We start from the raw sequence: 25,741 nt of genomic DNA on the forward strand, positions 1-25,741 counted from the left end.
GGGTGACTGTTGATCAAACAAAGCTGATGTGATTAGTCAGTGGCTATCAAAAAAAAGAACGCTATTCTCAAATAAATCGCTCACCAAATATCGTAGAGATATTTAGTCTCTTTTTTTGGTGTTGTATATTGAAGAACTGAAATCGATTGATTGACAAAAAAACAACAGGCTTCATATTAAACATGGTTTAATTATAGTAAATGGTGATATTTGGTGTATTGAGTACAGTTTGTATCATTACAGTTTAAACTACATGGTTAAACTATGGTTAGTTTAGTGCAATCTTGGTTAATTTGTGGTTACCATGGTTTTTGGGCTTTATTTGTAGAAATAAAGGCTTGGGACATAGTGCTAATTTAATTAAATTGAATTACTTTAATGAAGTCTACTTTAACTGCACTTTACTTAGACGTCAACGTGCTATGGCAACTGCAAACAAATATTTTTCATAACATCTGTTCTGCAGAGGAAAGTAAGTCTTGGAGATTTGGAAGAAAATGACGACAGAATGCGATACAGTGTTGTGGGTTTGTTGTCATCTGGGCGGTTGCTAATCAGAGATGTTTTACTTTGCAGGAATCATCATTGACGTCCCCATCAAGCACTCGCATTTCTCGCAGTTAGAAACCACATCTGTGATCTGTCGCTAGGGCTGTGAGAGTCTTTAGCGATGCTGCTGACGTGGAGACACGCCGGCGGTGATGCTTAGTTTTGAAGTTCTCACAGAAAGGCATTTTAACTAGAATGCTCGTTATGAATGCTTTATCGACTGGGTCTTTTCATGTCGACAACCATCCTCCGTCAGGTTTTAACTCTTGAACCTCTCCAATTCTGTGACAGTTCTTCATCTTTTTCCAGTTTTTAGGCCAAAACACTGGCTTTCTCAGCAGATTCAGAAACTGAAAGCCAAAGGACCTCGAGTCTTGATCAGTGAGATTGTCAAATCTGTGAATAAAAAATGGAACGAAACCCAAAACTATGATTAATCAGTAGTTTGACGCATCCATTATAAATGGTTTTGTGGAAGCAACCAAGGCATATCTGCACGATAATTGGGACTGGAGAAGGAGGAGGGGAAGTTCTTCAGACCTGACAGCGTGAGGTCACTTCCTGTGTTGGGGACGCCTGGGTCTATATAAACCCTGAGACCTGACCGTCCGTCGGTCAATCATCTGCAGGACAGCAGACGCGAGAGAGACGACACGTGAGTACTGGAGGAAGTTAGTGGCTTCTTTGTGTGTGAAGTTCGGTTCTGATGAAGCTCTGGGTTCGTGTTTTTGCTCCTCAGCTCGAGGCGTTTCAGTGTTCGGATGATGTTGAAGACGCAGAGATCTCAGCAGCGCGCCGCCCTCATGATACTGATGGTGGTCGCAGCTGTGCAGTGTCAGGAGAACGAGAGGTTATCTATCAATGCAAATCTATATATCTATCTATCTAGTCAATGCACGTAGGGGTGGCATCTATTAGGGGTGGCACTGAACCAGTTGGAAGTGATCATCCCTATCCCCTTGTAGGAGTGAGTAGAGCATGCGCGTGCCATTTGTTTTTCGTTTAGATTGCACTTGTCAAAGGGAACGATGTAATTTCCTCATGATCTTCAGCAGGGATGTTCCTGTGACAAAGAACGCAGTGTGGTGTGCATCAGAAAGCGTCGCTGTTTCAATGTCTTTTTACGGCTGTAAGCAACTGTTGAAGATCATAATAACATCCCAGCTGAAGATAATGAGGAAATGACGTCTCTCTCTTTGCCAAGTGGATTCCAAACAACTATATAACGGCACGCACCTGCTCTGCTCGCCCCAAAGCCCCCAGTAACAAGGGAATAAGGATGACGACTTTGATTTGGATTATACCGTGGCACCCCTACTATCCATATATTCGCCATTGATCTATCTATCAAATCTATCTATCTATCTATCTATCTATCTATCTATCTATCTATCTATCTATCTATCTATCTATCTATCTATCGTTATTGCTCTGCAGCAGACGGGCGGTCACAGAGCACCAGCTGATGCATGATCGCGGTCGCTCCATCCAGAGTCTGAAGCGCTTGATCTGGCTGTCCAGCGCCATCGAGGGGCTTCACACGGCGCAGACGCGCACCCTGACCGCCGACGACAGCAGGTGGCGCTCTCAGCCCGGGAGAGAGCACAGGAGAGCGCTGGAGACGCTGCTGAGCGACATGTACCGACCTCACCTCACCGGAGACCGAGAGAAATAACATCACCGACCAAATACATCCCAACTGACGTCCGGCGGAAAACCACCAAGGACTGTACGACCCGACAAAACTAGATCGCTGTCATTATGATCATGTACAACGTGCTCTGATAGGTGATGTCCAGCAGATGAGCAAACACGTCTTGCAGACGTCAGTCAGACATCAAATAAACGTCTCTGTGCTGTACGTGTTATCGGCTTTACCCAACTAAACTATATCAATATATTATAGATGAAACACGCTAGTTTTGTAAAGATAGATGTATAGATTATAACGTAAGCGATGTAGTCTTGGCGCGCCGTGTTTCTCCATCTCCTGTAAGTCTTTAAAATGTATATTTTAGACCTATTAAATCAGTTTAGTGTGCTAGACGCATTATACTTTGAAAAACAACATGCATATGGTTTTCAGAAAGTACTATATGACTGAATTTACTTCGTACACATGCAAAAACATACCTAATACTATCATACCTTTTTTTTGTGTGGAAGAATTTCTTGTGGATTTATTTATCGAATGTCTTCAAATATCTAGTAAATCATCCTTGCTATCATATTTATTTATATGGGCGACTGTGAACAGATGGTATTTTTGATTTATCATATGTGTGTGTAATTAAAGATGCTTTTAAGTAAGCCACTGACTCATTTGGGACGAAACAGTTCAAATGTGGTGAAATTAATTGTGTTCGTAACGCATAAAAAAAAAAAATGCACCGCACTCCAAAACAATACAGTTTTATTTGTTTTCCAAAACTGTGAAAGTAGCTCCCAGAGTAATGTTTTTATTTATTTATTGCTTGCACAATATTTGCAATTTCATAAACGGCTGCACCATTATTTTCAGTTTAAATGAAGTGAGGGTTTGTGCTCTGACCAGCGTGAATATAAAACGATAAATAACGTGAAGCTGACGTTCAGAATATAAAACTGCACGAAATAAGAAAGGTGTCACACCTAAAGAGAAACCACATTCAGACATAGAACCAATTATTAAAAGTACAAATCCTCTTTTCTTCACAGGAATACAGAAAACATGGAAGTACTGAATGAATCTGTGAGGATTCCCGAACACAACGAATCTGGATGTAAAGAATGTAAAAACATTTCTCTCTCGTTCACTCAAACGCACACATTCTCTTGGCTTTCGGACAAGTGTTCGTCGGCTCTCGCTTCTTTCTCCTGCAAAAGAGCAAAAACAATCACTTTAATTGACAAAAATAAGCCCGAGAGCCGCTGAGAACACGCTGACCCAGAAGCTTGAGTGTCATCAGGGACACCAGATATTCTGAGACAGCTGACTTCTGCACAGACACAGGCTATTCTGAACACGGCTGCTGAGTACGGTAGCATTTGCTTAACAAAACAAGGCATTCCCAGAATGCATTGCAACTGGTTTTTGTAAAAACCGCACTCTCGGAAATAAAAGTACAAAAGCTGTGACTGGTGAGGTACTTCCACAGAAGATTCCCTTTAAAAAGATCCCAGTGACCGCTTTTGTACCTTAGTGTAATACAAATAAAGTAATAAAAATAACCAAATGGTAACCATATGGGAACGGAACCAAATACTCATATTTTTATTCATTATTGATAAATTAAGTATTCACGCATTCAGTATTATTTTAGTTTAATTGACATATTACTGGAATTATATTAATATTTTGAGTTTCCATTTTCTATTTTGTCTAGTTACGGTTTTAGTAATTTTGTTGTGTTTTATTTATTTATTTTTTGAAATGAATGAAAAGGAGAAATATTGCTCGGAAAACAAATTTAATTTTAGGTCAGTTAATGTTTATTTCATTTCAAGTAACAATTACTGCATAGTTTTAGTATTTATTTGCTGTAATCTCAATATTTGTATGTGCTACATATTTTTGTTAGCATGCTAATATTTAGTCTTTTACAAAACAAAAGCGTTAAAAGCGTTAGAGCGTTAAGTTTTTGTGTTTTCTTGTGCGTGATGTTAGCTTAGCCACATGCTAACGCCAAGCGCTGGTTTGACTGTGTGTGAGTGTGTGTGTGTGCGTGTGTGTGTGTGTGTGCGTGTGTGTGTGTGTGTGTGTGTGTGTGTGTGTGTGTGTGTGTGTGAGTGTGTGTGTGAGTGTGTGTGTGTGTGTGTGTGTGTGTGTGTGTGTGTGTGTGTGTGTGTGAGTGTGTGTGTGTGTGTGTGGGTGTGTGTGAGCGTGTGTGTTAATGATGAGTATTTCTAAATCAAACAGTCAAGTGAACATATTTCTTTACGATAAACAGTAACAAACGTTGCATTTTACTGTAGTTGTATATTATTATTTTAGAAATGTCTTTCATGTTGCGTTTCATTTTAACCGTAGTTTAACCTTCAGTCATTTTGTCGTGTCATTTTTATTTCTCTTTTTAAAATATGCATATAGATTTTCAAATTCTTTTTTCGTGTGTTAAATTCGTTTTTATTACACACCAAGGTTAACTAAACGAAAATGAGAAATGTTGCCTTGGCAACTGAACGTTAACGTTTACTTTATTTTAAAGGGATCACATGATGCAATCTTTAAAGGATTCGTTATTTTTGTTGTCTTTTGCGCACAAAAAGTTTTCTCGTAGCGTCCGACTGAGCCCCTGATGTCACGTGGATTATTTTAACGCTAGCGTCTATGGTAATATCGACTGATTGTTTGATCGTGTCTGTCGCAAGGGCTCTCGTAATTCATCAGAAGTATGACGGGAGGGTGAGTGATCAATGACAGAGCTTGTTGTTTTCGTGTTACTATCCCTTTAAGTGCTGTGTGTGGTTTCTCACGTCACTGCAGGATGTCGGCCAGTTTGTCTTGGTAGTACTCGTAGTTCTCCTGGCAGTCCTCCCACGGCGTGAACGTCTGCTCGTCGTTCTCCACGAAGGTGTCCCAGGTGTAGGTGAAGTCCAGCGGCTTCATCATGCGCAGCTTGCAGCCGGCGGCCGCCAGCGCCTTCAGCCCCGCCCTGATCTCAGGCTCCTCCCACTCGAAGAGCCGCGCCGAGAAGATGGACAGACGCACGCTCTTGCGGGCCCTCAGGACCTCGGCCAGCTTCAGGGCGCAGGAGGCGCAGGGGCTGGACGACATGTACCAGGTGACGGTGTACTTGAGGGCCGGGTCGTAGCTGGGCAGGACCTGCTGGAAGAAGGCCTCCTCGGCGTGAGCGCTCGCGTGCTCGTCCTCGATGAAGCCCCGCAGGAGCCCGCTGGCCCCGGGCCCCTGGTCCACCAGGTAACACAAGAAGGTTTTGTTCCGGCCGGAGGAGTACTCCACGTTCTTGTACTGGAACTTGTAGAAAAACGGGTCCATGCGATCCCTGTGGACACACGAGGACATCAGATCAAAAGATTTTTTTTTCAATATTTCATGTATGTTTTAACAAACCTAATATTAAATATAAAACGTATATTTTGCGATAAAAACAGCCCTGCAATTGAAATGTTCGTTTATGAATCAGTGTGCTGGATCAAGCGGAGCCGAATCAGAGCCGGTCCTCGGAGGAGCTTCTGGGGTTGTTTTTAACAGCTCCTTCAGCGGCTGACAGATGGAAGGGCTGTCAGGGATATAAATACCCTCGGCGGGGGCAGAACTTTATTCTCGGTCTCTGACCCATTTACAGAAGCCACGGTTTGGAGGCATTGTGTGCGTCCGCTGCCAGATGAACCTGACTCAACCGTACCAAGCACCTGCTCCGAGATGATCCTCAGCGATTCACAGCTTCGGCGTGTCGACAGTGGAAACGTTCACTGCTAATGGTTATAAAGATGCCGAGCGATAGACACCAATCATTAGTCTTCATTCATAGACGCTTACTCTCGTTGGTTTTAGCACTATCTCCAGTCTGATCAACCTCCTCAGACAGGTGCTTCAGGTTCATCGTCTTCTCCTGTTGGCTCCTCCAGACGCCGGCGACGTTCTTGATGTTGTGTGTTCTATAAAGCCTGGTGTTATTTTTAAGAGCAGGTTCTCCGGCCGACACACAGCGAGACGCTTCAGGACCTGTCAGGACTGACCTTGTGGGGGCTGGGGGCTTCATCCACACACGCTCCCCCATAACGCCTTTTGGCATCGTGAAGCACAACCGCGGATCGCACAAAGGTTCTTCTCAGCGGGAAACAGAGGAACAGAAATGGGAGAAGCCTGCACCTCTCCAGAAGAAGTCTCCTTCACAGACCTTCTCTCTTCTGAGGAGATTGCTCACTCTTTAAATAATGCCCCTCTTTACTTTTCAGGTGTCCTTCTTACACGCTACATGCACTTACTATAAGAACACTTACTTATATGCTAACCTTAAGCATATAGTAATTAATATTAGTCTAAAATAAAATAAAATAAAGCCTAATAAAACCATTTTGGGTTCGAAACAAACACTTCATTCAGCGGATGTTGAAAGATTCCTCATGGATCATGAAGACTCACGGTTCTGGTTCTATTCCATCGAATCTCGTGAGAAATATTCCATTCGAAGCCCATTGGTTCACGTGCGTCACGTGACGAGTTACGATTCACGATCTTTCGTTTATGAATGAGGTCTGCTCCTCGAACGAGGCCGGTACTGAACATCTCGTGGTTCCTCAAAGGCGTACGGGTTTGGAAGCACTCGGACTCACCCGGTGATGATCTCAAAGGGAGGCAGCTCCATGGGCTCCGGTTTCTCTGCGTTCTCTCCGTTGGCCGTGGCTCCTTCAGGGGCCCCGGGCTCCCCGTTCTCGGACGGAGCGCCTGTCCCGTTCACCTCGGCCTTCTCTTCTTCTTTTGGGGTTTTCTCCTCTTTCTTGGCCTCATTCTCCGCTCTCTCTTTCCTCCTGACGCTCAGGCGGGAGCTGACCCCTCCGCTGCTGCTGCTCTTTCTGTCGGCCATCTCTGGAACTGAACTCACACACACACCTCAGTATTTATACCAGCACTCGAGTGTGTGTGTGTGTGTGTGTGTGTGTGCAGCTGTCGGTCTGTTCTATTAAAAGACCTCCTGGCCACAGAGACGATAGATAGGAGAGATCTCACACAGGACATGTCTCCTGCACGCCGCTTCTTACTCAAGTCAGAAAAAGTTATGAAAAGCATGGGATGTGAAAAGCGTCCCATGATGCACCGCGTGAACGCCAAGAAGCTGGAATCAAGACGGCGAATAATAAATCGTTTTCATCTCCTACATCATTCTCAAATAATTGTGATTTTTTTTACAGTTTTCATAACCGCACTATAGGCTAAAATTAACACTTGGAAAATAAGTCTTAATATTAAGAAGAACCTATATGGTGCAAAAATGTAAATACATACACAATTTTTCATAATTAAAGGAAAAACGAGTTGTGTAATGTAAGCCGTCGTCTGTTCCTTCTTTTCGCCGCTTGATGGCGCCATTCCCCCCGTGATTCTTTTTCTCATCTAATTAGGTTTATCAGCTTCCCTCTTCTAGTGGCTCTATTTTTGTCATCTGTGTTTGGTTATTTTTGCTTGCTGATGCCCTTTTGGCTTCTCTGTAAGTTCTTTTGAATATCTCTTTTTCGGTAAATTGTTCTATTCTTTGAGAGAGAGAGAGAGAGAGAGAAAATTAACTCTTTGGAGTACTTTTTTTTGTCCTGGACAAAAAATGCGTTCTTTTTTTTTTTTTTTTTTTTTTTTTTGGGTCTGGTTTCTGGGTCCGACACTTCTATGTAATCGCGTTAAACCGCGGCAGAGGTCTGAAAATAATAACACATTTCAATGTAAAAAAAAAAAAAAAAAGAAAATTAAAAAGTATATATATTTTACCTTTATATTTTTAAATGTAGCCTAATTAAAACTCGACAAGCATCAAAGAAACCGAGACTTGTTTTTACTGACGGTGTCTGAACCATCTGAGGAGATTCTCAGGCACGTGTCTCGTTTTTAAGGATCTGTAGGTATTTTAGAGGGAGAATCTTTCAAACGGCTTTTGCGCGCGCTAGCGGCCTGTGACGTCACTTCCAGGCGTTTGGCGCGCGCTTCGCCTCATGATCCTGTCAGTCGTTCATCCGTTCTCTCCTGGGGAGATGAAAAGTGTTAGTAAACTTGTGTCTCTGTACAAACAGACAGGTTTCTTTAAACCGTTACAGTGATGTAAATATCGTTACGCGAGTAGAAAATACACTTAACGTTTTTTTTTTTTTTTTTTTTTACAGCCGTTGGTTAGCCGCGAAAATCTGAAGAGCGGGGTAAAAAATAATTGATTTTGTGAAACATGTTGCTTTTGAAGGACAGCGCCAAGATAGCAGATATGATATTTAGGCAAAATAAAGGTTTTCAGTTTGGTTTCTCCTTGTTTGATTCTCTGTGTGAAAAATGAGACTCAAAATCAGACAGTCATTGTTGGAAAGGCTTCAAATACATGCTGGAAAACCAAAGAGTTTGTGGGAGCTGAGTGTTTTTTTCTAAAGAACAGCATGAACAGCCATCTCTAAACAAAACACAAATGTCGAGTGTATTTTTATTAATTTTTTTCAAAACGTACTTTACCATGGTACCCGAATACATTTACATGGTATCGCAGGGTATTTCCAAGAATACTGTGATAATGTTAATAAAACAAACCACTGATCTGATACTTCCTGGTACTTTTCGTACATGTAAATGTAAAAATGTCCAAAAAATATCCATCTTCTGTACAGGTTTGATGTAGCTGCAGTACCCGGATGTCTCCACGTGGTGGCGGGAGATTCACACTAATTGAGTCCGCTCTCATTAACGTCATTAACAAGCCTATTAATGGAGTCTGGAGCAGTTAATAACTTTGGGAAGTCGATAGAAGGAATTCCTCGCTGTCGCACCGACCTTCATGCTCTACTTGATGTGGTGAATATATAACGGACCCCAAGCTGAGCGAAACTCACAGACTAGTGTTAGCCATCACCTGGGACTTCCCTGGGACTTCTGGTGTTTTAATTCAAGCTCATTATGATCACAACCCAGACCGAACCCTGTCCAACCCATTACCGGGTTTAGACATTTCTGCGTGAAAATAGCGACAGAATTTTTTTGTGTGGCGTTAGTCATGATGGCTTTCAATTATGAATCATTTATTTAATGGCAAGCAGTGACGTGAAGAGTTTTAATCTGATTATTTTCTGAGTATAGCTCGTCATGACCTCGGGAGATGAATACCTTAGCGAGATGCTGTTAAAAACGTGACCTTTTAAAATACGACCTTTATAATACTGATCTAATGTTGTTTCTCTCTCTCTCTCTCTCTCTCCCATGCAGGTGATTGTATTTATTTATGATCTTATCTTACTTCTGCAGAATTGACCAATAAAACATCTCAAGTCTGAAAACAAAGCATCTTTATTTGATCACATCTGCAGCACCTTCTTAGAAAAACCACACGTGCTTCTTAAACTGTACTTGCATTTAAATAACAAGAGACTCAAATATAGATAGAGTCAGAGCTATATGCATTCATGACTGACTTTCTCCTCTGAGTGTTTAATCAACATGAAGCAAGACAGAGACAGCAACAGGTGACAGACACCTCCGCATATGGAAAGTTTTGCTGTCTCGAGAATAATTTATCTTCATCAGAACCTGTTCCTTTGCATTCCAAGACATCTTTCCTTCAGCGATCATCGGCGTGACGTCGAGAAGAAGTGGAAAAAGAGCTGCAGTTATGAGAGGAGGGGAAATGCACAGAGAGTAACGTGGAAACATCTAAATCGGGATCACATGAACGGCTATTTTTAGTAGCGTAAAAATAGAAACGGAAAAGCCAACGCACTTAAGCATGGTAATTAGCCACTTCCGTTCATATGTGGTGGTATTTAGTTTACAGTGGTCCACAAAAAAAATAAATGCTGCTTGCAACACTCACTGTCATTATAAGCGTCATCCACAACAGAAGAATGGTGTTTACCATCACCTACATCTACTACAGAAGCACTCATGTATGAACACACACACACAGAAACACCAGTCAGTCCTGCAGCAAACCGAAACCTGTTATAAAGTTACACACACACATGCATATCTCCGTCGCCAGTAAATATTGACAGAAATGACTTCATCCCTCCAGGAATAGCTGAGAGAATGGGTTAATGTGTGCGTGTTGTCATGGAAAGAGCACAGGTGACATAGTATTTGCTCGCATTTATCTCTAAATGTATGTTAGCTGCCTTGTCATGTTTCAAGTTCATGTTTCAAGGTCTGAAAATCTATTCTCAGGAAAAAACAAAAGGGTAGAGTGGCCAAGCGAGAGAGTTATTCACTGGAATTCCCCCTCCCAGGAGAATATGCTCACCTGGCCACGCCTCCTCATGCACCTATCCTGGCCACGCCCCTCCTTTGCCCTATAAATTCATAAGTAGCAGGTGAATAACAAACCTCCTGACACTCTTAACAGTCAACCTCAAACCACGGAAGACAAACCCTTACTGACTGGATTATTACCTAACTAACACTTGCACTGGGATTTTACCTGGAAACCAAGCTGCCTTTAGCCACCACAACTGGTAAATAATTTGCCTTTTAAATCAGCAAGATTTTTTTATATATATAAATAAGAACATACCTCTGGATGACGTTTAACTGATATGGTTTCTTGTCTTGCAGAATTGTCATGGCGTCAAGCGAACTTAGTCTTATTCTCAACAACGCAAATGCCAACCTGTACCCATCCGAACCGCAGCCCAACTTGTTAAGCATGACCACGCTGATGGGCAGAGCACCACATCTCTCAGAGATGACCTTCAGCAGTAACAACAGCGGCTCAATGGGTAAGATTCATCACCATACCTCTTACTGAAGAATAAACTCTTGATATCTGTACAGTTCTTGCCTGCTTGGGATGGTTCCCATCACCCAACAAAGACCCCAGATATGCCGATAATCTCTCATCCCTGAAGTCTGACCTCGGTTTCTGACTCTTAAAATCATTAACCGAGGCAATGTTTAACTTGGCCTCCAGTAGACAGACAGGAATGCTTTCTTTATGGTCTTTCGGGCAAAGCAGTCATTGTTGACACTGTGATCAAAACCTACGGGGTGTCAACATAACAGATAGTTAAACACACAACAGTAGCTTTGGCCCTGGAGACTGTAAACCTGAGCGGGTATTCTTCTATTGTTAAGGGCTTGTCATGTCATGTGTGAATGAGGCTAAATGTACTTTGAACCTGTTCTCCGGCAGGCTCCTGGGACCTGGTGAACCCACAGATGTGGACCAGACATAATGTGCTGGAGTGGATCGGCTTTCATGTGGAGGAGGGCAGGTTCGATGCCAGTCTGCTGAACATGAACTACTGCAACATGGACGGGATTACGCTGTGCACAATGTCAAAAGAAACTTTGATGGGCATGTTCGGATCCATGCTTGGTGAACGGCTTCACCACAGTCTGGAGAACCTGAAGGCCAGATATGGTGAGCAGCAAAGACAGAGCTAGTTTGAAGAAGACTTAGAAGTTTTGGCACTTGAATGCATTAACACCTTTTGATTTGTTTGTCTACAGCTACTGACCTTTCCGAGACATGTCTGAGTGAATCCGAATTAGACCTACTGGACAACATACTGCAGAACTCGTTTCCCTACATGCACGGACCGAGTCTTGGTCCTCTTCTGGAAACGGTGGTGGTCCAGCCCTCAATCCCATCAGGTGAGAAGCAAACTCATACAAACCAGCAACACAAAGCAGCCTCCAACCATCGGTACTTGAAATAACATTGGAAATTCTCTTTGCACAGATAATTCGGAGAACAACTACAGCTACTTCGATGAGTACACCAGCCAGCTGACCCCAGAGAGCGACCACGGCTATGACTCGCTGACTGAGAGTTTTCAGAGTTCCCACACTGGTGCGTATCGCTACAGGACTCTACTAATCAGTTAAGGTCAAGCATATGCTTCTGTGGTCTGAACTCTTTTCTCTTTGGTATGTCCTCTACAGGTAGCTTCCTGAACCCAAGCTCACCTGATTCCAACAGCAGCGACTCCGACCCAGAATACTCAGAGATGCCTTACTCCACCAGCACTAGTAAGATCCTCTGATTCTTCTTCTTTTTCATTTACGCTCCTGGAGGGAGACCTACTTGCAGAAGCTAGTTTTAACCTAAATCAAACACACCTGAACCAGCTAATCAAGGTCTGCGGGTTTACTTGGCAACTGCTGGCAGGTTGAAAGTAAACTCTGCAATTAGGTGGCTCTCAAAGAGCAGGTTTGAATGGAATAATGAAGTAGAGTGTCCCTTACAGACTGCATTCTTTTCCGCAGAGAACTTTGTGAAACAAGAGTCAGGAGAGCCCAAAAAGAGAGGCAGAGGACGACCCCCAAAGTGCCAAAGTGAGGGATATGAACACTTCATTCAGTCCAAGAAAAGCAAACATGGTGAGTACACAGAACTCTAGTGGAAGAGGTACTTAATGCTAACGATCAGCCGTGCTAAACTAAACTGTACTGCTCCATTGCAGCTCCAAGAGGAACCCACCTTTGGGAGTTTATCCGGGACATCCTGATCCACCCGGAGAAGAACCAAGGTCTGATGAAATGGGAGGACCGCAGGGATGGCGTCTTCAAGTTCTTGAAGTCCGAAGCTGTTGCTCAGCTCTGGGGGCAGAAGAAGAAGAACAGCAGCATGACGTATGAGAAGCTCAGCCGAGCCATGAGGTAAAAGACAAAGTTCTGGGATCATCTCTGGGGGGTTGTATTGGTGCATGCTGGGACAGTGGAATAACCAGAGCGCTTGCTCTTTCTAGGTATTACTACAAACGAGAGATTCTGGAGAGAGTGGATGGGCGCAGACTGGTCTACAAGTTTGGGAAGAACTCTACTGGATGGAGGGTTGAGGAGACCGGATACTGAAGTGGACCTGCCAGTCAAGCGTAGAGACTTTGAACTCCTGCTAATGAGGAACTAGAAGATCCTCTCTTTAGAAACGCACTCTTCCCAGAGGGAAAAGGTTTCACAGAAACTGTAAGCCAAAGTCTTGGCTAAAGTAGGTTTTATGAACCGGTAAAAGTGGCAGTAGTCTGAATCGAGAGGCACGCAGGCGTGGCCTGGATCAGATAGTATTGCTACAGCACTTAAAGACTAAATACTTTTCTACACAACGGTTGAGCTGTGAGAGAATGTAAAGCTTTATTAAGGCTCTTTGGTATTGGGAAATGAAGTTTTTTTGTGTAGGTATATTTGTCAGAGCAGAGTAACGGAAAAACGCTGGTGATATGAAGTGTCTGTAACGTTCACATTTGCTGTACTGTTTTGTTCTACTGTATATAAATGTATGCATAAACTATATATTCTCTGTAATACTTGTCAATCAAGTACAAATCAGATATATCATTGAAGATTCTGCTCAATTTTTCTGTGATTTGTCAAGTCACTGGATAATACGTATGAGGTTTGCCTCTCAGATGTTATAACTATTATGTAAGGCATTTATTTGCTATTTTTTGTATACGTCTTTTCTAAAAATAAAATTTCTGATTAAAAGTAATTTATCTTGCATTTGTGCCTCACCCTCCCCAACTATGCCCCACTCACCCTTATTTCAACATTTACTTTATAATTTCACAACTTGCCCAAGCCTCCTTATCAGGGATCTTAGATGTGTTGAAATGTGACTCTATCGTGTCAGTTTCAAAACAAACATGCAACAGAATGCAGGATGAATGCTATTTTTGTGCGTTTCGGATGCATAAACAGGTTAAAAATGCAGGTCAGATCTCAAGGCAGATCAAGAGAATGATTCGGCAGGTTTTGAAAAATGAATTCCTGCACGTTCTCCATCATGGTTGAAGCAGATGGGTTTTTTGTGGATGTGTGAAGTCAGTTCTCCTTAAGTTCACATATCTACACAATAAAATATGATTGCAAACGCAATTAGGCTGACTTTAAGTTCTTTACATGCCATTTCTTTGCTGTCGTTTCATATTTCAGACCTTGCCAAACGAGGCACCTGACCTTCTATTGAACCTGATTGCATTTTTCATAGCAGGTTTAGTTTTGCATTTAGAGCACAATGCGACTGTTTTTTAGAGGTCCGGCATTCAAATACACACGCATTGCATTTGAATTTGGGATCCACATGCAAATAGACGCAGCTGAACAGGACAGAAACTGAGAACCATCGCAAGCAGTAAACAGTTTTTGAATCGGATAATCTCGCACGCATCATTCAATACCTGTGAGAGCTGCCCAAAACAGTCGGAAGAGAGTTTATGGGTTCAAAAAGACTTTAAACTACCCTGGAATTAAGGTCATCTGAGAGGGTTAATCTGATGGTCTTGAACCAGACTTATCTTAAACACTAGAACCCAGAAAAGCGTCTCCGATGACTTGATTAGCAGTTACTAAATAGAGCAGTTTCACTCCCGAATCTCTACACCTTCATCATGTTTGCTGTGTTATTATGAGCTCTCAACAAAAGTGATAAATGTTAAAAGGATTAATTTGTGCATCACATAACCCTCGTCAGGCGTGTCCGAGGTGTACACTGTTATACTTTCAGTATTGAACAATGCGCACAACTATGCGTGCGGCAAACAGTTCAGATCTCATGACTAACATTCACTGTACACTCCTAAGCTTCTTTTGTCATGGTTTAAATTACCGACACAGGAATTATTCAGGTCAAGAATGTTATTCAATAAGCTGAGCCCAACAGATAACTGGAAACGCCATTGAAGTGACTGTCGGCTTCGCCTGCGGCCTCAATCTATCCCTGACAGATGAATTCAGCGTCATTTAAATGCTTTAAAGCACGCATTTCATTCATTGATGCAAGAGCATAAAGCTGCGATGACATCTACCGCCAGGGTTTACCGAACCATCGTGAGCTGACCCCTGACAGGAAAGCTGTGGCGTGAATGAGACTCGAGTTAGTTTGGTGATTTATGCCAGGCATCAGATAAGAGTAGCTGTGTGTGTTTACCTCGCTCGCTTCTCAAGCTCCTGTTGAGTCTTGTTTGTTTGAAACGCCACATTCTTACACAGTTCTCTGGAAGCTGCGACGGTCAGCGCGTGTTCGCGCGATAATCACATTTATGTCGAACGAAACCCAAACACGCAGAAAACCACTTGAGAAAATGATTACTCGGAATTTCAGCGCGTCACACATTCACTTTTATATAGGTTCAAAACAATAAAGAAGCCAATGAAGATGCAGAAAATTGTAATATTTAGCATTTTTTTATTGTAAAGTTGCTGCAAAATAAATGTAATAAACGTAAAAAATTATGCTTTTTTTTGCATAATTGCATGCATTAAGATACATATAATTTATTATATAATTTACAGTTATGGACATTATAAAAAAATATTATTAATTATGGATAGCAAAAAGAGGTTTGTGGATTGTTCGGTGTGTTTCGTCTGAGTAATTCATGTCCAGTAAATAAAATGATTCATTAAACAATCAAAGCTGCTGCAGTCACATGACAAACCAGGCTCTAAACCCAGCTGAACAGCAGAAAAACTGGATTACTGGGTCAGACTCGTGTCCAAATTAAGACGGTATTAAAATATGTTTTTAATTGTTTAACCAATAATGTTCATTTTACTTTAAAATGCGCACTCTTTGTTTGATGGCTGCGTTCTAATGAAGATTTAGTGTAGGTTATAAAGTTTCTGAAGTGTGTGTGTGTGTGTGTGTGTGTGAGTGTGTGAGTGTGTGTGTGTGTGTGTGTGTGTGTGTGTGTGTGTGTGTGTGTGAGTGTGTGTGAGTGTGTGTGTGTGTGTGTGTGTGTGTGTGTGTGTGTGTGAGTGTGTGTGTGTGTGTGTGTGTGTGTGTGTGTGTGTGTGTGTGTGTGTGTGTGTGTGTGTGTGTGTGTGTGTGTGTGTGTGTGTGTGTGTGTGTGTGTGTGTGTGTGTGTGTGTGTGAGGTGTGTGTGTGTGTGAGTGTGTGTGTGTGTGTGTGTGTGTGTGTGTGTGTGTGTGTGTGTGTGTGTGTGTGTGTGTGTGAGTGTGTGTGTGTGTGTGTGTGTGTGTGTGTGAGAGTGTGTGTGTGTGTGTGTGTGTGAGTAGTGTGTGTGTGTGTGTGTGAGTGTGTGTGTGTGTGTGTGTGTGTGTGAGAGGCTGGTTTCTGTGCAGAGCATGAGATCATAAAGCCCCGCCCACATCCTGTCGCTCCCATTATGATCTCATCTCACTGATTTGCATAAGTATGCAGGGATTTTCCCGCCTTCTCCCCTTCAACTTCCAAGTAAAATCCATGTAGATCAACAGCCCACACTCACACACACACACACACACACACACACACACACACACACACACACACACACACACACTCTCTTTCTCTCCCGGTCACAAACAGTTACAGTTTGATATAAACCTAAAAGTTGAAGATGGGATCTGTTCTGGTATCTGATCGCTTGTTAATCATTTGATTTCCAGTCAATATGTGGGTACTGATGGAGCGACCGCCCGGCACACTTACGTAAAGAGATCAGCGCGGGCCAGTTATTTATTACTCATGTAATAGTAGCTTTTGTTGAAGGATAGGAACACAGAACGTTCACGCTATACTGGCCTTAAATAAACCACACGAAACACTGTATTAATGTGCAGTATTAATTAAATATTAAAATTGCATCATATATTCAAATCTATTTATTATAATACAAATGTAACCATTTTACATGATTGTGGAGTAAATAAAATGATTACACAGTATATACTGCAAGGTTTAGCTGGTTAGCACGGGTTAGTTAGTCCCTTCTCCTAGATGTTGGCCAATCGGCGTCTTTCATCCGTTCCGACATGTTTTCTGAAGAAATAGGACGAAATGTTTTTGCAGGCAGCATTGACATCACAGATGTTTCATTATTTGACAGCGGCTGACGTCTGTTCCTCGTAAAACTGCTGAAGTGTTGTATTCGTCCGAGTCACATGGAGTCTATGGGATGAGCTGAGCAGCCTGAACATGGAGCGAAGCGTCTGCCGACAGCGTGGCTTTAACTGCAGCTGATTGATTGGTAAAGTTAGCGTTTAAGGATCTGCATTGTGTTCATGATCTGATGATGATTATGTAACTTACATTCACATCAAGAACAAGGACCGTAGATGAGTCACCCAACACCTCTAAAACTAAAAACGACTCGAAAAGTACGTATTTACATATTTTTAGACGTACAAAACTGACTACACAGATCCTTAAGAGTCCCACTTTATATTAGATTTAGTTCATCGTTGCACTTATTCTACACACACTATCTATACTCTTGAGCAGCTGTAGTTATGTCTGTAATGTGTGGACCTATCCCTTGCTCTCTAACCTGCTCACACCACAAGCCCGTCCCTAACCGTACCCGTATCCTCCTCAAGAACAGCAAAAGGGTTTGGCAATTCAATAAGTACATTGTATTAATTTTTTTAAATAAATACCCCCCGTTTGGGGTTAGGTTAAGGAGTCGAAAATTTAAAATCGCTTTGATAAAACGATAAAAATGTACACTTGCTATAAAATGGGTAGGTTTAGGCTTTATAGGTCTAACAGACCAGACGCTAAAAATGCACTGACACTAATATTAGTTTTTAGCTAAAAATACGTAGCAATTTACGCTTAAAATACGTCTAAATTGTATGTTTTAGCATCTGTACGACACACGAATGCACGCTTTATGCTACTAAAATGTTATGTATTCATGCCTACGAATAAACGCGAGATCAAATTAGTTCGTCTTCTTGATAAACCGAAAACAAAACGACTTTTTACTTTGACTTTTTTAGTGTTACGCAATTCTTGGATGTCTGCAGTAAATCAGAATAAATCGACACTTTCGCGTTCCCATTTTGAGCATCTTTCGGTACACCGTGTTGGCGGTTCGTCCAATCAGTGTACGGTTTCGTAAAAGTGAGAGGATGAAGGCCGTCTTGATCTGGACGCTGTGGACTGGGTCTGGTCTCAGTGATCTCTGCTCTGCTGATAGAGACTAAGTTAACAGTGATGTTCTCGAGGAGTGTTTTGCGGATGTTAGACGCTTCTGTGTCAAAGACCATGCCACCAATCCTAAACCCTGACTATAATGTAGTGTATATGGTTTATTTCTGGACCTATCGCCCATATCATCATTTAGCAGTTGCTCTCTTGGGTCCGATCACCGCTAACCATTGAGACAAATCCAACACAACCATAAGAGCTTTGTTTCTAGACTGTTCACACTGCCATCAAAACTTATACCAAACGAATTAAAAAACGAGTTGTACGTCTCATTTGGGAAAGTTACCATGAATAAACGGTGTCTGTGACGTCCAGCCTGGGGTTCATCAGCAGGGTGAAGGTGCGAGAGCAATGATTCACATATGATTCAGCTTCTTATAAAAATCAAGATGGGCTAATAATATAGTTTCTGATGCTGAACATGTCCTGCCTAATGAGTTTGAATGATCACCATGTTTTGGGAGCGATGGATAGATGTTTGTTGTTATAATCACAGATACTGCATGCAAGAAAAATTTCAGACTTGTTTGACAGTAAAGTATTATATCAGACTAGAACACATTCGATTAAAATAGAACATAAGATGCAATAATAGAGCGCCTTCATATTTTAGTCAGCTTTGTTTCAGGGTAAATGTTATAAGCGTGCAGCAGCGTGCCTCAAGGCTCAGGGCTTTTTTGCACGATGACGTGATTTTAAAGGTTCTGGGGCACAAGCGTGGAGCACGTTACGATCCTTCACTTTCAGTATAGTTGCTCTTAAGTCGGTTGTTCTGTCAGTGAGTTTGTATGAACGTATCGCCGGTGTTCTTGATCACAAATTGGTGTGAAGGTAGAATTCGAGCAAATCTTTGTTTATAATCTTATTATCTTTGTACTGTTACAGGACGGGGAGCTTGAGCTTAACATCAAAGAGACAGAGAGTATCCTGGTGAAGAAAGACAGATCCCACACACGGCTTTCTCTCGGGGAAGCGGCGTGTTTCAGGAAAGCCTGTATTGTTGTTGGCTCTGATGGGAAGCAGATGAATGAACGCAGCGCACGCCCCTCACTGTTCTGACGTTACGTCACTGATCTACAGGAAGACAGAGCGGCGCTTCCTCACTACAGACCTAACACCTCTATAGAGACACAGCGGGGAGAACAAGAGATTAACAAGATCTCATCTGTCAGTAATAGAGCCAGCAGGAAGAGGTGCAGCGGTGATGATTTACAGAAACACCTCACACACACACACACACACACACACAGAGACACACACACACACACACACACACACACACACACAGAGAGACACACACAGACACACACACACACACACACACACACACACACACACACACACACACACACACACACACACACAACACACACACACACACAGACACAGACACACACACACACACACACACACACAGACACACACACACACACACACACACACACACACACACACACACACACACACACACACACACACACACACACACACACACACACACACACACAGACACACACACACACACACACACACACACACACACAGAGAGACACACACAGATACACACACACACACAGACACACACACACACACACACTAACACACACACACACTAACACACACACACACACATTTACATTTAGTCATTTTGCAGACACTTTTATCCAAAGCGACTTACAATTGAGAGTACAACAGCGATTCATTTTTTGAGAGACAAACAGACAGAGTAAGTGCTTATATCACCCAGTCACAGGGAGTGTTCAGATTAGTACATGCCAGAAGGGAAGGAATAAACAAGGGGGAGGAGAAGAGAGACAGAGACAGTGAGAGTAATTTTTTTTATGATGAGGTCAGGTATTGCTGAAAGATGTGAGTTTTCAGCAGTTTCTTAAAGATTGCCAGAGATCCAGCATTCAGGATATGTACGGGAAGATGGTTCCACCAGCCAGGAACAGAGAACGAGAAAGTTCTGGAGAGTGATTTCGAGCCTCTTTGAGATGGTACCACGAGGCGTCGCTCGCTAGCAGATCTCAGACTTCTAGAGGGTGTGTAGATTTGTATTAGTGAGTGGAAGTAGACCGGTGCCGAGTCTGTGGTTGTTCTATATGCAAGCATCAGTGCCTTGAACTTGATGCGAGCTGCAATTGGTAGCCAATGTAAGGAGATAAAGAGAGGTGTAACATGGGTTCTCTTGGGCTCATTGAATACCAGCCGTGCTGCTGCATTCTGAATCATTTGTAGAGGTTTTATTGTGTTTGATGGAAGTCCAGCCAGAAGAGCATTGCAGTAGTCCAGTCTAGAAATGACAAGGGCCTGGACAAGTAGCTGTGCAGCTTGCTCTGTTAGAAAGGGCCTGATCTTTCTGATGTTGTGTAGTGCAAACCTGCAGGATCGAGCAGTCTTTGCAATGTGATCTTTAAAGGTTAGTTGGTCATCGAGGATTACACCAAGATTTCTGACTGAGGTTGATGGGGTAATTGACGAAGAACCTAGCTGGATGGTGAAGTCATGCTGTGTAGTTGGAGTGGCAGGGAATACAAGCAGCTCAGTCTTTGTCAGGTTGAGCTGTAGATGGTACTCTTGCATCCATGTCGAGATGTCCGCCAGGCAACCCGAGATCCGAGTAGCTACCGTTGGATCGTCTGGATGAAAAGAGAGGTAGAGCTGTGTGTCATCGGCGTAGCAGTGGTAGGAGAAGCCGTGAGCCTGTATGATGGGGCCTAGTGATGTAGTGTAAATGGAGAAGAGGAGGGGTCCAAGAACCGATCCCTGAGGAACCCCAGTGACCAGTTGATGTGCTGTGGATACATCTCCTCCCCAGGCCACCCTAAAAAACCTACCAGTGAGATAGGATTCGAACCAACAAAGTGGGATCCCAGAGATGCCCAGTGATGAGAGGGTAGACAGCAGGATCTGATGATTCAGTGTCAAAAGCAGCGGATAGATCCAGCAGAATGAGAACTGATGATTTGGATTGAGCTCTTGCAGTCCGCAGGGCTTCCGTGACTGAGAGCAGCGCAGTCTCAGTTGAATGGCCGCACCTGAAACCTGATTGGTTATGGTCCAGTTTGTTGTTTTTCGAAAGAAACAGTGATACCTGGTTGAAAACCACTCTTTCAAGTGTTTTCGCTATGAATGGAAGAAGAGAGACTGGCCTGTAGTTATCAATAAGGGAAGTGTTTAAAGTGGGCTTTTTGAGCAGTGGGGTTACCCGAGCCTGCTTAAATGCTGTGGGGAAGGTGCCTGTGAGGAGAGATGTGTTGATGATGTGAGTGAGAGCCGGCAAGACTGTGGGGGAGATCGCTTGCAGAAGATGAGAGGGTATGGGGTCTAGCGGACATGTTGTTGGATGGCTGGAGAGGAGAAGTTTGGATACTTCTGTCTCAGTGAGGGAGCAGAAGGAGAAAGTGGAGGAATCGGTAGTCGATGCGGTTAGTTGAGGGTTGTGCGTTGGGGGGGCTGAGAACTGGCTACTGATCGCTTTTGTTTCACACACACAGACACACACACACACACAGAGACACACACACACACACACACACACACACACAGACACACACACACACAGAGACACACACACACACACAGACACACACACACACAGAGACACACACACACACACACACACATACACACACACACACACACAGACACACACACACAGAGACACACACACACAGAGACACACACACACACACAGAGACACACACACACACACACACACACACACACACACACACACACACACACACACACACACACAGAGACACACACAGACACACAGAGACACACACACAGACACACACACACACACAGACACACACACACACACACACACACACACACACAGAGACACACACACACACACAAAACATACAGAGACACACACACACACACACAGACACACACACACACACACACAGAGACACACACACAGACATACACACACACACACACACACACACACAGAGACACAGACACACTCACACACACATATATAAATATATACGTGTGTGTGTGTGTGTGTGTGCACGTTGCTAACATATGTCACACTACTTAGTTTATCTGATAAGCTTTTTGATTAAAAATTAACAAACTGCCTTCTGAACTATGGATCTGAACATCACGTATTCCTGATAAACGTACTTTCAGTCACGGAGCTCATAAACAGACGCTTTATGATGTCAGACGTGATGTCACACAGGCCGCATATTTAACTGGAAATGACTAAGAGTTAAAGATTAAAACACACGAGGTATGATTCTTACACAGCTTTAGATCGTGAGCGCAACATTTCTGAGAGAAACCGTTTGTAGTCACCAGACTGCATTTATACGACAAGAACTAAAAACAGAGATGGGTTTACAACTCATTTTCTTTAACCTTTTCTGCTCAAGAAACATTTCAGGTTATTATTAGCATTGAAAACATTGTGCTGCTCAAGATTTAGTTGAGAACTGTGATACATTTCATTTTTCAAGATTCACAGATGTGTGTGTGTGTGTGTGTGTGTGTGTGTGTGTGTGTGTGTGTGTGTGTGTGTGTGTGTGTGTGTGTGTGTGTGTGTGTGTGTGTGTGTGTGTGTGTGTGTGTGTGTGTGTGTGTGTGTGTGTGTGTGTGTGTGTGTGTGTGTGTGTGTGTGTGTGTGTGTGTGTGTGTGTGTGTGTGTGTGTGTGTGTGTGTGTGTGTGTGTGTGTGTGTGTGTGTGTGAGATGTGTGTAATGTGTGTGTGTGATGTGTGTGTGTGTGTGTGTGTGTGTGTGTGTGTGTGTGTGTGTGTGTGTGTGTGTATGTGTGTAATGTGGCTCAGGGGACTGGTTGGTCTCGTCTGTCTGATGTAAACTGATCTGTTTGTTTCTTCATCTCTCAAACGCTCTGCTTCTGTCGACTCGATGGAGCTTCATTCTCATGGAGGTGAACTTCTCCACCCTTTCACTTCAGAGAGTGTGTGTGACGGTTACTGGGCTCAACTCCTGCTTTTCCAGAATTGAGTAACGCTTCAGGAATGCCAGCGACACACACACACACACACACACACACACACACACACACTTAAATAAATGAGGCATTTATATAGTGCTTTATTGTGTATTGATAAACACCTACAGCACTTTACAATTCAACGTCTCTGCAGAAGCTGACCACACACACACACACACACACACACACACACACACGTCTTGTTGTTGTTCAGTTCGGATGTTTTGGTCGAATCTGACGGCTAATAAAACGATTTAGCGCACAAACACTCAAGCCTGCTCTGCCTCACGTGTGTGTCTGTAAACATTCATATGAATGATATCAAGCATGTTTTATGGCTCTGATATCGTTCTTCATAACCAAACCCACTGACCTCATTAAATCAACCTCATCAACATGCTTTCATCCCCTCAACAAGCTAGCAACATGCTAGCGACACCCCGTCTATCTCTCAGTAGAAAATGTGAATTGTTAGCATTAGCATTGCATCTTCAATCCTAAGGCTACCCATGAAGCTCAGATGAATGTCTCCTAGTATGAGCGCATGTCAGTGACATCATAAAACAGCAAACAAAAGCTACTAGTGAAATGCTTTTATGGATATTCATAAAATATATACAATCATATCCTATTTATAGTCTGAACAGAACAAACATCCAGCTAGCACACGTGTTTCAGCAGGCTGAGGACCAGAGCAAATATAGTACATGTACACGGCAGGAAAAGAAAAAAAATGTAATAAAGTGGCTAAATAAAGTTTCCAATGCTAATTTATTTTTGTGTTTTGGATAAACAAAGTTATGTCTCTTATTGTGAGTCTCTGGAGCAGGAGATGCGTACTAGCATGCTATCTTCTGCAGTATGCATTACATTAACTAATGTATCCCACAATGCAATGCACGAGTGCGATGGAGGAGTCGTTCTTTTATCAAAACATTAATTAATAAGATTAAAAAACAAGAACAAAATTGGATTAAAACAAGGGTTAAATAAAGTCATTGAGACAACATTCAAAATAAATATTCGTAACCCAGCTAACGTTCTCACAACGTTGTGTTATAAGTTCTATAAATACTGGGAAAGAGTGATTTAAAGTAATATTCATGATTCGTTGAATTTAAATGTTCTCATAATGTAGGTTTGGAAAAGCGTTTTCACGTACCTGCAAAAAATGTTCCTAGAATATTAAAAATAAAAGTTCAAAAGGTCGCAAAACATTGTATAAATGTTTTGGTAACCTTTAAATATGGTTCAAAACACGACAAAAACATTTTCTTTTAATGTAAAAAAAGCTGACGTAACATTTTGGAACAAAGTGGAACAAAGAAACATTACAGAAGGCTAACGTTCTAGAATATTAAAAAATAAACAGTAAAATAACGTTATATTTGGGACAATAATGTTAGTAGAAAGCCGTTTTTGCCACCTTTTAATAAAATTGTAGTCAAAACAAAAAAAACGGCATTTTAAAAGCATTTCAACGCAACGTTCCCACAACGTTGTATATGTGTTAGCAGGCATCGAAGAGTTCGCTTCAGGCCGCTATGAAGATTGATGCTGTGATATCACAGTGATATGAAAACAAACGTGAGCGTGCACGTGGAGTGTGTGTGTGTGTGTGTGTGTGTGTGTTAGTGTGTTATACAGTCACACGGTCGTTAAGTAATTGAGGTCAGCGCTCTTCCAGTAATCACCGGACTGTGTGTCAACAAGCGCTTTCTGACGTCTCTCACTGACTGTAAGTCATCAGCCCGGCGTTTATCACTCCTCAAACATGCGGCACGTGCTAGCGATCGCTAGCGACTAGCAGCCAGCATCCACGGCCAGCGCTCTTCGGTTAGATTCGGACTCTTTATGTTGGGGTCAAAGTTCGTGCGTCTGAGTTTAATATTAAGTCATTAAATTCGGTGGAAGTGAACGGAAAACATGGGCGGAGCCGCGGCACAGTACGGTAAAAGAGCTTTATCACCCAGATAAAAGCCAATGATACACGTGAGCGTGTGGTAAACACGCAACAGCACGGCATTCTGGGTAACCCATGAGCGACTGGCACACTGATATTGTTTTCAATCAAGCTGTCGTCACAGTAAGATATCAGTGTTGGTTGATTGCTCTTCCCATGATGCTCCAGGAGGAACTGGCTTGTTTTTGCAACGTGAGTCCCAGTTAGCATACGCTAATATAGAAACATGTGAAGACGGCATGTCATATCAGTCCATTAAAAAATACCACACAACGTTTACATTTAAAAACCACCGAGATGCTGCACAGAGTGTGCAAAAGAATAGAGATCAAGATAATAATAAGACAAACGATGAAATGGATGAGGTTCACTAAACGGAAAACCGTTACAAGTCAAGAAATGTTTTAAAAGCAGACTGGATTAGATCAAACTTAAAAAATGGCCCATAAGTTCATATTCAGAGTCATGTACAAAGGATGAAAGCCAGAGAAGATGAACTCGGGTTTTACTCTTGAGGATTTATTTACATGCCAAAGTTTAATTTGTCCAGACGATCTAATACAGGCTTCAAAGCCTGCTTGGTGCTGTGCTTCAAGGAGGTTCTTCACACAGAAGAAAAGAGACCCCATACTTGTTAAAAATCAGTAAAACAGAACCGGACCAAGACTAGAGCCCTGTGGATCACCAGAGGAGG

At 42.5% G+C, this 25,741-nt stretch overlaps 3 protein-coding genes across 3 annotated transcripts; 2 read left to right on the forward strand and 1 right to left on the reverse strand.

Moving 5' to 3' along the window:
• Nucleotides 1-174: 174 nt before the first annotated feature.
• On the forward strand, nucleotides 175-2,859 carry pth4 (parathyroid hormone 4). The gene is made up of 4 exons (XM_043223740.1): nucleotides 175-472; nucleotides 577-1,204; nucleotides 1,289-1,399; nucleotides 1,987-2,859. The coding sequence occupies exons 3-4, from the start codon at nucleotides 1,311-1,313 to the stop codon at nucleotides 2,222-2,224; spliced, it is 327 nt and encodes a 108-aa protein (XP_043079675.1). The 5' UTR covers nucleotides 175-472; nucleotides 577-1,204; nucleotides 1,289-1,310; the 3' UTR covers nucleotides 2,225-2,859.
• An 86-nt stretch (nucleotides 2,860-2,945) lies between these two features.
• On the reverse strand, nucleotides 2,946-7,095 carry apobec2a (apolipoprotein B mRNA editing enzyme, catalytic polypeptide-like 2a). The gene is made up of 3 exons (XM_043223708.1): nucleotides 6,829-7,095; nucleotides 5,005-5,534; nucleotides 2,946-3,405 (listed from the first exon to the last, which is right to left on the reverse strand). Exons 1-2 carry the CDS (start codon nucleotides 7,077-7,079, stop codon nucleotides 5,006-5,008), a joined length of 780 nt encoding a protein of 259 aa, XP_043079643.1. The 5' UTR covers nucleotides 7,080-7,095; the 3' UTR covers nucleotides 2,946-3,405; nucleotide 5,005.
• Nucleotides 7,096-10,519: 3,424 nt separating this feature from the next.
• elf3 (E74-like factor 3 (ets domain transcription factor, epithelial-specific)) lies at nucleotides 10,520-13,658 on the forward strand. The gene is made up of 9 exons (XM_043223671.1): nucleotides 10,520-10,680; nucleotides 10,781-10,944; nucleotides 11,358-11,588; nucleotides 11,678-11,821; nucleotides 11,910-12,020; nucleotides 12,113-12,199; nucleotides 12,437-12,550; nucleotides 12,634-12,829; nucleotides 12,919-13,658. The coding sequence occupies exons 2-9, from the start codon at nucleotides 10,788-10,790 to the stop codon at nucleotides 13,022-13,024; spliced, it is 1,146 nt and encodes a 381-aa protein (XP_043079606.1). The 5' UTR covers nucleotides 10,520-10,680; nucleotides 10,781-10,787; the 3' UTR covers nucleotides 13,025-13,658.
• Nucleotides 13,659-25,741: the final 12,083 nt, after the last annotated feature.

Source organism: Puntigrus tetrazona, chromosome 22, assembly GCF_018831695.1.
Source record: "Puntigrus tetrazona isolate hp1 chromosome 22, ASM1883169v1, whole genome shotgun sequence".
Classification (NCBI taxonomy): domain Eukaryota; kingdom Metazoa; phylum Chordata; class Actinopteri; order Cypriniformes; family Cyprinidae; genus Puntigrus; species Puntigrus tetrazona.